General features: G+C 44.7%; 1 protein-coding gene across 1 annotated transcript; it reads left to right on the plus strand.

Annotated features, from left to right (window-relative positions):
* Positions 1–4,464: 4,464 nt before the first annotated feature.
* On the plus strand, positions 4,465–4,996 carry HILPDA (hypoxia inducible lipid droplet-associated). Its single transcript, XM_006861217.1, has 2 exons — positions 4,465–4,655; positions 4,948–4,996. The coding sequence occupies exons 1-2, from the start codon at positions 4,465–4,467 to the stop codon at positions 4,994–4,996; spliced, it is 240 nt and encodes a 79-aa protein (XP_006861279.1).
* The last annotated feature ends 6,400 nt before the right edge of the window (positions 4,997–11,396 follow it).

Raw genomic sequence — 11,396 nt, forward strand, 5'->3', positions numbered from 1 at the left:
ATACATGTGAAAGGTGGGCAATGAATTAAAAAGGTCAAAGAAAAATCGATGCCTTTGAATTATGGTATTGGTGAAGAATATTGAATATATCATGAACTGGCTGAAGAACAAGCAAATCTGTCTTGGAAAAAGTACAACCAGAATGCTCCTAAGAAGACTTGGTCTCATGTACTTTGGACATATTATCAGAAAGGACCAATCCCTGGAGAAGGACATCATGCTTGGTAAAGAGAGGGTTAGCAAAACAGAGGAAGACCTTCACAAGATGAAACGATACAATGGCTGAAATGATGAGCTCGAACAGCAAAGAATGGCAGTTGGGGCAGATCTGGGCAGTGCTTTGCTTTGTTGTACATATGGTCGCTACGACAACAACAGGTATATGGATACATGTAAGTGGTGTTCGTGGTGATTGTGTGCCTTCAAGTCAGTTCCGATTCAGTGACCCTGAATATGGGTACCCGAGGCTGTAAATGTTTAACTAAGTAGAAAATCTCATCTTTCTCTTCCAAAGCGGCTGATATATTCAAACTGCTGACCTTGAGGTTAGCAGCCCAACCCCATAACCACTACAACACCAGGGTTCCTGATACAGGTGGTGTTAAGTGCATAGCGACCCTGAACAGGGTTTCTCAGGCTGTAAATCTTAACAGGAGCAGAAAGCCTCATCTTTCTCCCACGGAGCTGCTGGTAGTTTCAAACTGCTGACCTTGTGGTTCGCAGCCCAATTCGTAACCACTACGCTACCAGGGCTCCTTATAAGTGGGGCTTATAAAATGTTTTTGTTGTTACAACTACAGGGATGTTTCATTAAAATAAATTTCTGCTGAAACACTCCACAAAAATTTTATAGAGATTTTGGTGTCACCTCCTCTGATTGTGTCACCGGGTGAGGTTCACACCCCCATCCATCCCTGTGGTGACGTCACTGCCTGGTAGTGTGCCTTCAGAGTCCGAGCTGGTTCTAGTGACAGTTCCAGAGAAAGGTCACTGGGTCAAGCACATACAACAAAGAGGAATCTCTGGTATAACGTAAAAACATAGATTTCCGCAGGCTGACCAAGAAAGTTACTTGCAGACCGCCTGCCTACTGGCTGGCACGTCCCCTTCCAGTCGTGCCCAGACAGCTCCAGAGCTGGGAAAGTAGGGGAAAGGTTGTGGAGTAGCCAATTTGGCTCCTCCCTTTCCTGGAAGTTCAGCGTCTGGTAATCAGCAAAGCTGTAAGAGCTCCTGGTTCTCCCCTGTATCGCCCAGGTCTTTGATGAGCACTGTAACTGGGGTCCCAGAGTTCTGTGACCTCCCTGTGTCACCTGACCATCTTTATCCCGTTCCTCCTCACACACACACACACACACACACACACACACACACACCCTCAGGAGAAGCCACCAAAAGCGTTCTCTTCACAGAGTGGCTGTTCCTTTGATCTTCTGAGATCCCTCAAATGTGCTCTCACGTTTCCTTAGTGGGAGGGTGGGAAGTACAGCTTCCCAGCCCCCAAATCTGACTTCCTAGCTCCAGCTTTTTAGTTCAAGCTGAAAGCCTTCTTACAAATCATGATGTGGCCAATGTTTTCATCATGTTAGATGGGGAAACTGAGGCACAGGTGTAGTAAGGAGCAGAGTCTAGGGATAGCTAACCATTTCACAGTTCCTTAAGCAGCATGACAAACTCTCACAGGGAACAGGATTGAACAAGATGCACAAGAACCTCATCATTCCAGAAACATTGATGGAGAATTAAGCACTGGGGCTTGGATTAGAGTGTAGAGGTGGTGTCTGGAATCTTGGTTTCTTAAAGAAGTGAAACAAAGTCAGCCCAGGTTTCTTCAGTTCCTGAAATCGGGAACATATGGGGAATGGGGGGGGGGAGGGTCTGATAAAATTGGTACTTTGTTGAAACTTCTGGTGACTAAGCAAGCCATTGTCGCTGCTGCGGCTTCAACCAAGTCTTGGATCCTTGGAAAAGGTCAAGTCTGGTGAACTTTCCAGAAGGATGAGGCAGTAGCACTCAGGAGCCCTGGTGTGATGCTGTGGGCTAATGCGTCAGACTGCAAAGTCGTTTGAACTACAAGGTCGGTGATTCAAACTCACCAGCTGCTCTTTGGAAACCCTATACAGGGTCGCTATGGGTAGGAATTGACTCAACGGCACTTAACAACAACAGTCCCACTCATGGAACGCTTGTGGCGTTGTGGGTTAAGCATTCGGCTGCTAACCTTAAAGTTGGTATAGTACAACCCATCAACTGTTTAATGGGAGGGGGGCAGGATGAGCCTTTCTGCTTCCTTTATAGTCTCCAGAGCAATTCTACATTGTCCTTTAGGGTTTTTGTTGTTAAGTTCCGACTCATAGCGAGTCTGTATAGGGTTTCTGATGAGTGCTGGTGGGTTTGAACTGCCGGCCTTGTGGTTCGCAGTCTAGTACTGATCCTACAGAGTCCGTCCTATAGCGTTGTTGTTGTTGTCAGGTGCCAACAAGTCGGAACCGACTCATAGCGACCCCATGCACAGCAGAATGAAACAATGTCCGATCCTGGGCCAACCTCACTACCGCGGCCACACTTGAGTCCATCAATGATGCCACCTGGCCAATCCATCTCGTTATAGCGTTACTGAGTTGGAATTGACTCAATGGCAGTGGGAGGTTTTATTTTGGGGGTGAGTGGTGGTGGTAGTGGTTGAGTCCCACTCCAACCCTCACTGACTCAGAACCAACCACAGGGCTTGAGTGTGAGTATACAACTCCACAGCGCGATTCGCAGCCCCTGGGCGGGACCGCGTACGTGCGTCGAGGCGCATGGATGCGGGTTGCACTGCGCGTGCGCGCATCTCGGGGGCGGGTTCTCGTATAAATGGGCGGTGCGCGATCACTTTAGGACTGTGCTGAGTTGCGGGCTGTGTCTTTGTGTTCGGTTCGTGGCGTTGGTGGAGATCCGGTGCTACACGTTGGCCGCTTTCACTTCCGTCTCCTGCACAACCTGCTATTACTGCAAGCCGGCCACTCCGAGCCCTGTCCCCTCGAGGTAAGCGGCCCTATGGGATTTCCCGGCCTGAGATTATGGTCCCTGACTCCCTACCCCTCCGAGCTGCGTGCCCTATAGGCCGCATTCCTTCCCGGCTCGGCCCCTCGCTCCCCCTTGCCGCCCCTCTCGAGGTCCCCAGTCAACCCAGGCCCCATTTTCTCCAGGGAGAACCCTAACTAGGGTTCCGAGTCTGTGGGTCCACATAGCCCACCCTTTCGTGTGTGCTGAGCGTCCCTGCCTTGCCGTCCCCAAGCACCCTTAACATCTTCATGCCTATCTCGCCCCCAGACTAGAAGCTCCAGGAGGACATGGACTATCAATAAGATTTACCCTGCCCTAGAGCCTCCCAAGGTGGCCAACACATTGTAGGCACACGTTGTTGTTGTGAAGTGCCCTCGAGTCAGTTCCAACTCATAGCAACCCTGTATAGGGTTTCCGAGGAGCTTGAACCACCGACCTTGTGATTCATACGGATCTTGCAGTCCCGCGCAGTAACCCACAGCGCCATATATATATGTTTGTGGAATGAGTGAACTCGATCCTCACAGGTTTATTTTGAGTTTCAGAAAGTTTATGGTTAAAGAAATACACAGTGTTTAGGGGACGCAAAGCGTCTATTAATGGTGATGGTTGAACAACATGAGATTATAGAAATGGCAAATGTTCGGTTACCTATATACTTATTGTTATTAAGTGCCATCGAATCAGTCTTACTCACCGACCCTGAACCGGCTGGTGGGTTTGAACCACCGACCTTGTGGTTAGTAGTCCAGTGCTTATCCTACACAGGATTCTACATACTCATACTTCACACAATTAAAGGAATCCTGGTGTGGAGTTGTAGGATAAGCACTGGGCTGCTAATGGCATGGTCGGTGGTTCAAACTCAGCAGCCACTCCTTGGAAATCCTATACAGGTTCGTTGTGAGTCTGAGCTGACTCAGTGGCACTTAACAACAACAGCAACCACAATTTTAAAAAGGAAAGAAGTTTATGGTTAACTCAGATCCGACTGAGTGGTAAGAGAAGTCTAGGCAGCCTGCTTTCTCAAGAGCTAGTTTTCGTGTCCTCCTCTCCAGCAAAAGGGCTCTGTCTAATTGTGGTCCAGGGACTGTGCATTGCTCTTGGCACGAGCAAAGCCTTCTGGAGAAGTAAAACTTTGAAGATTGCTCTTGAATTCATCCAATAAGCCAGGCTGGCTGGGCAACCATGGTTTGTACAGTGTAAGTTTGCTCGGGGACTGCTGTGGAGGCCCAGCTGTGGCTCCCTGGCTCCTTGGCTGGCCAGGCCTTTTCCTCAGCTCCACAGGGAGAGAACATTCAGAGCCAAATGCCTGCAAATCCCCAAAGGCTGTAGCTTAACCTCTCCTCTCTTTCCTTAGGCTCCAAAAGCTGAAGGCAGCTCCAGCAACTCTGCAGAGGACTGAGGATCTTTGCCACCATGAAGCATATGTTGAACCTTTATATCTTGGGTGTGGTGTTGGCCCTGCTTTCCATCTTCATTGGACTGATGGAGTCACTGGGGGTCTTACTGGAGGGCCCATTGTCTGGGAACTCCTGGACCACCAGAGGTCAACTAGCCCACCCAGAGACCCCCAAGGGTCTTCCAGACCATCCATCTCAGTCCAGATTGCAATAAAATAAGTCCTTCTCTGCATGACCCATCACAACCTTTGAACACTGGTGTGAACACATCCCGCAGGTTTCCCAGTTCCTAGGCCAGCCAGCTCAGAGCAGCAGTGTTGTCACAGAACTGACGTGAAGAACTGGTCTTGAAGGGCCTCTCCATCTTGATGCTGCCTGCCCTGGAACGTCTGTTTAGTTCCCAGTTGTGAGCAGTTGCGGGGGCTGTGGACTGAGCTGCTTCTCCCAGGTCTGCTGTATGGTTGGCTGTCCTGGGCAGTGTGGTTCCACCTTCTCTCAGATGCAACTTCAGCTGTTGGGAGATGGTGATGATTCCCCCCATTCCCTAATCATCTTCCAGGAGCTGTCTTTGGACAGGAATGACTTGCTGGTATTTAGCCTCTCTTTCAAGTGACCGCTGAGTCTAACTAATAGTGGAAGGGGTGAGTGGGTCTACTCGGGGCCGGGAATGGGGCAGTCTCATGTTTTACATTTCTGAGTCCTTCCTTCAGTGTATGTGTTTGTATTGGTCTAAAAGGGGCACTGGGGTGACACAAAGGCTGCTCAGGACATGAGCAAGTTGGCCACTGTGTGGCTTAAGCGAGTTTTTCTAATTCAATAAAGTTAAGTATGTTTTCACTCTGTGTCAAGTTGACTTCTGTCCTTAGGAGCTTCCTTTCTGGTTCCTAGTTTTAATTAACATCTTAAAACTTCTAAGCAGGAATGCACTTACAGCACTTTGTTTAAAATACAAAAGGTCAATAATCCTCTGACTATCAGGGCACAGGCAGTTGGGTCTGCTCATATCAGTCAGTGTCTGAGCCGACACCAAGACGGTGCAATCCTCTCTTGGCTGCTCATCTCTCAAGAAAAAGGAAAGGATCATCTCAACCATTCCCCTCATTCCACTCTTGGGAGAAAGAGGACTGACTGCCTTCTCTTCTGCACTCAGAACTGGCCTTTAATTACCCACCAAATTCCAGCTTGATTCTGATTGTTTTCAAGGTCAACTGGTCAAATGTCCACACATCACATGATTATTTCTGCTCTCCCTCAGAGCTAAAGCAGTTTGGCCTTTACTAGAAAATAGACTTTACTTTTTTTCCTTGTATCTGCTGTACTTCATTCCCTACTCCAAGCAAACATATTCACAGAACCTCTGCCAGTAGTAAAACGTTTACACCCTTCTTTCGGCATTTATGTGTGATGATGAGTTGGATTTGCTGGAGGTAAGAATGGAGCATAGTGTCTTCTGCTTCCACAAATATTTCTGTTAAACCAGCTTTGCTTCCAGGGTATATTCTTAAAATGAAGTGCCACAATCCTAGAAGCCAGTGGCGTAGGCATCACTTTTATTAACGCTGTTTACCAGGTGTTTCCAGCTTCCCACCTTCTGGGCACATGGTACAATTTCACTCCTTGCTCCCTTTGTGCTTGGCTGTGGGCTTTTTATCTCTGATTACAGACGGCAATTAGATACTTTGAGTCCTTTTCTAGATGTATTTCATACATCTGATATATTTGCTTATTCTCCTACCTTTGACTCATATTGGGTATGTATTATCGGCTTTCAGTTGGAGAGCTGTACCTTAAATCTCTTCCCCCAAACTATTAAATTGATGAGGTTTACTGGATGCCATGATATTAGAGTCCTGGTGTGGCGCCTTAAGATAAACACTTGACTGCAAGGTCGGTGGTTCAAACTTACCAGCTGCTCCTTGGAAACCTTATACAGGATGGCTATGAATCAGAACCGACTTGATGGTACTTAAAACAGCAACATGATATTAAAGAGATCTTTATTCCAGCACCATCCAGAGATTGCAACAGCAGATGTGATGACCATACCATTGTTTTAATCCTTCTTTTGTGTGGAGTGGCCATCTGCCCTGATTTGCCTGAAATAAGAATTCCCTGGGACATAATACTAAGTGCAAAAACTGGAACATTCTCATGCAAACCAGGACAATTGATCACCCTACCTACAAGAAGTCCTGGTGTGTTGTAGGATAAACTCAGGAACACAAGGTCGGTTTAAACCATAAGGTCAATAGTTCAAACTCACCAGCAGCTTCTTGGAATTCCTATACTGGGATGTTGTGAGTCAGAACAACTGACACACTTAACAGCAACAAGCCTACAAGGTTGAGCTTGAATTGGCTTTTGTTACTTCAGACATTTCTCAAACATTTATTAGTAGTTATGGGTGGGAAGCCTTTGTTTCTGTCAACCTTGTGAGCGCCTTGATTTCTGTAGTCTCAAGATAGGTTTACTTGCAAGCTGGTTTGTTCTCTTCTGAGCTCATCTCTAATTGTGCTTTGTCAGTGACAACCAACAATGACCTATTTGTGTTGCTAAAATGCTGTTCTTTGATTCTCAGCGCCAAGCTTATTAGAAACAAGTATCTCCTGAGTTATTGCAGGTAACAGTTTGACCACACATTTTGCTACTGCATAAAATGACTTGTGTCAGTTTTAGGTTAGAAGTTTGAAATGATAGTGCAAGAACCTCCAATATTCTTTCTTCCTTTGCCACAGTTGCCCAGCATGGAACTCTCCCGTGAATATATGTCCTAGAGTGAGGATGCCATGGAGCAGACCCATCATGCACATATAGCGTAAATGAAAACTAGCACTTCGATGTGTTAGGTTGCTAAGGTTTAGAGGCTTTTGTTACTGCAGTATAACAGCCTATTTTGATGACTACATTGCACACAGCCCCTACTGGCTACTAGGCAGGGACTGAAGTAACACTATTACTTAGACAAGTTACATGAATGGGGAAATCATGTAAACAAAGTGTCATGGTAGATAACAAACCTACCCAGTTACTACTGAGTCAATTCTGACTATGGAAACCCATGTGTGTCAGAGAACTGCACTCCATAGATTTTTCAAGCCCATGACGTTTTGGAAACAGATTGTCAGACCTTTCTTCTGCAGCACCTCTGAATGGGTTTGTGCCATCTCTAATTAGTAGGCGAGCACCTAACCATTTGCACAACTCAGGAACTCTGTGTATACAGTTCTTTGTAGGCAGGAGGGCAATGCTAAGAAAAATTTCTTGGAGTATCAGAAAAAAATTTTTTTAAATTAATTTTATTCTAAGTGAACATATCTTACTAGAGTTTGTACGTATTGCTTTTCCCAACACCCAAATCAACACATGGTGCTGTAGGATAAGCACTGGACTGCCAATCAAAAGATCGATGGTTCAAACCCACCAGCCGCTCCTTGGAAACCCTATACAGGATTGCTATGAGTTGGAACCAACCGGACAGCACATAATAGCAGCAAATCTCTGACCAGTGAATTACTCTTCCTCTCATGCCTAGTAATGATCAAAGAGTATTTCTTTTAATATGAGAAAATTTCTTGACTTTTTATGATACTTGTTGTTGTTGTTGTTGTGTGCCACAGAGTCAGTTCCGACTCATATCAACCCTGTATAGGGTTTCCAAGGCTATAAATCTTTACAGGAGCAGAAAACCTCATCTTTTTCCTGAGGAATAGCTGGTAGTTTCGAACTGCTGACCTTGCGGTTTGCAGCCCAATTCGTAACCACTACTCTACCAGAGCTCTTTTACAATAGTGATCTCATACAATATTTGTCCTTTTGTGATTGATTAATTTCACTCAGCATAACATCCTCCAGGTTCATCCATGTTTGGAGGTGTTTTGCAGATTCTTTGTTATTCTTCCACGTTGTGTAATATTCCATTGGATGTATGTACCAGTTTGTTTATCCATTCTTCCGTTGATGGACATTTAGACTGTCTCCGTCTTTTAACTATTGTGAAAGTGTTTTGATGAACATGGATGTGCATGTATCTATCACGTCATAATTCTTAGGTCCTGAGGATATATACCAAGTAGAGGGCTTGCTGGGTCATACAGTCTTTCTATTCCCAACTTTTTGAGGAAGTGTCATGTAATTTTCCACAGTGGTTGCACCATTTTATAATCAATCCCACCAGCAATGTAGAAGGGTCCTAGTTTCTCCATACCCTCGCCAGCATTTGTTGTTTTCTGTTTTTGTTTTTGTTTTTTAACTTTTATGTAATGCTGGGGTTATATGATTTCTCACTGTTGTTTTGATTTGCGTCTCTTCTGGCATGGTTCTGTGGGCTAATGCTCTGGACTGTAGAGTTGGTTTGAATTGTAAAGGCCAGCAGTTCAAGCTCACCAGCTGCACCTCGGAAACCCTATGCAGAGTCACTGTGGGTTGGAGCGGACTTGATGGCACTTTAACAACAGCAACAACAATGGCTAATAATCACAAACATGTCTTCATATGTCTCTTGGCTGCCTGAATGAACACAGTCAGAAAACTGCAAGGCAATTTTGTTGTTGGTTGTTGGTAAGTACCGTGGTTCTGACTCATAGTGACCCTGCACAGGGTTTCTGACGCTGTAAATCTTTACAGGAGCAGAATGTCTCATCTTTTTCCCGTGGAACTGCTGGTAGTTTCGAACTGCTGACCTTGAGGTTGGCAGCCCAACTTGTAACCACTACGCTACCGGAACTCATTGCAAGGCAGTTTTAAAGCCCTCATTAATTTTTTGGTTTTGGAGTCCTGGTGTGGCACTGTTGGATTAGCACTGGACTGCTAACCACAAGGTTGGCGGTTCAAACACACCAGCCGTTCTTGGAAATCCTGTCAGGGTCAGGGTGCTATACCTCAGAATTGACTCGTGGAAATGAACAATTTTTAGCTTGAGGGCTGAACTCTGGTGCCATCTAGTGGATCTTTCCAAGGAAGAGGGACATGCTGTGTAATGATTTGAAGGACTGGGAGGATCTCAAACATCATCTAACTTGTTGTTGTTGTAAAGTGTCGTCGAGTTGGTTCCGACTCATAGCGACCCTGTATAGGGTTTCCGAGGAACAGCTGGTGAGCTTGAACCACGGACCTTGCAGTTCAAACAGCTTTGCTGTCTGGCGCATTAACCCACAGCGCCACACCAGGACTCCTAGTTTAGCACTGTCCAATAGAAATACAATGTATCTACAACACTTGAGATTTTCTAGTGACCACATTAAATAAGTAAGAAGAAAAAGAAGGAAGTTTTCATCTATTTCATTTAGCTCAATATATTGAAAATAATATTTCAACGGATGCAGCTGCTGCTGTGTGCAGCCGAGTTGGTTCGACTCATAGGGTTTCTGAAGCCATAAATCTTTGCAGAAGCAGAAAACCTCATCTTTCTCCTGGTGGGTTAGAACTGCTGTAGCCCATTATGTTACCAGGACTCCTTACTAACCAACATTAAAATTGTTAAGGATATATTTTATATTTTTGGCCCTAAATCTTTGATATCTGGTGTGCATTTTGCTCTTATTACACATCTCAGCTTGGGTTAACCACATTTCAAGTGCTCAGTGGCTTCCTGTGACTGGTGGCCACCATCTTGGGCAACTTTAGCTGAAGTCTTCACTCAGGAAACACATGGGAGGAAATTAAGTGACTTAGACAATACCGTTGAACTAACTGAGGTTGATTCCCAGTGTGTGGTTTTTTTCTCAATGTGCCTTTTCTTCTTATTTAGGTCTCACTAAAAGTGCAGTAAAGCAAAATATGTCAGTGATGAAGCTAAATGCTTTTCACCACTATGACAATACTTCTGCGGGCACCTATGTGATTTAAAAAAATTTTTTGTGTTTTTCTTTTTATTTGAAAACCAGGATTTCCAAGGAGTGGCTGCTGGGTGTGAACTGCCAACCTTGTGGTTAGCAGTCCAGTGCTTATCTTATAATGTCACACAAGGATGCCAAAAGTTAAAAATTAATAGGGTTTAAAGCTTTCTTGCAGTTCAAACTTATAAAATGGGTATAATTTATGAGAATATTTGCGTGTTTCTTTCCCCATAGACCCTGATAATGCTTATAGACTGATTTGGTTGTTTTTGTTTTTTATTTTTATAACAAAGCACACCAAATAAATAGTCCATAATCCCTCAGCTGAACCCTAACTGTTCATATTATTATATTTCATTCTAGCCCCTTTCTGAACATACAGGGTAATTTATATTGTACTCATTTCCGTTTTTTTTTAAACTCAGCATTGTTGTTAAGTGCGGTTGAGTTGGTTCCAACTCACAGCGACCCTATATAAGGTTTCCAAGGAACAGCTACTGGGTTTGAACTGCTGACCTTGTGGTTCATAGTTCAGTGCTGACCCTATAATTGATAAAAATTGTTGTTTCTGCTGTTGTTATGTGCCGTCGAGTCGGGTCTGACCCATAGTGACCCTGTATAGGGTTTCTGAGGAGCAGCTGGTGAGCTTGAACTGCCAACCTTGTAGTTCAAATGGCTTTGCAGTCTGGCGTATTAACCCACTGCACCACACCAGGACTCCAATTGATAAAAATAAGTGTTATTATATAACTTAATGTTGTTGTTAGGTGCTGTTGATTCCTACTCATGAGAAATCATAAACTGGAAAACATATTTATAAGATTTATTAGCAAGCTAAAATGCTACATAAACAAATGCAACACAAATTTACAGAGCTTAATAGATTTTAGGTGCCCAGGGATGAAGATTTGTATGATTGTAGCCGTTTCTGTATTACCTTTAGCAAAACTTTACTCGCTTGAGATATCAAAGAGATTGTCCTATGATTTCCTCATTCTGTTGGGTCACCTCTCTTTGGAATGGCCACAAATATTGATCTTTTCCAATCAGTCGGCCAGATAGTTGTCTTCCAAATTTCTTGGCAGAGATGAGTGAGTGCCTCTTGTGCCGCCTC

This window comes from Chrysochloris asiatica, unplaced genomic scaffold (assembly GCF_000296735.1).
Source record: "Chrysochloris asiatica unplaced genomic scaffold, ChrAsi1.0 scaffold00041, whole genome shotgun sequence".
Taxonomy (NCBI): domain Eukaryota; kingdom Metazoa; phylum Chordata; class Mammalia; order Afrosoricida; family Chrysochloridae; genus Chrysochloris; species Chrysochloris asiatica.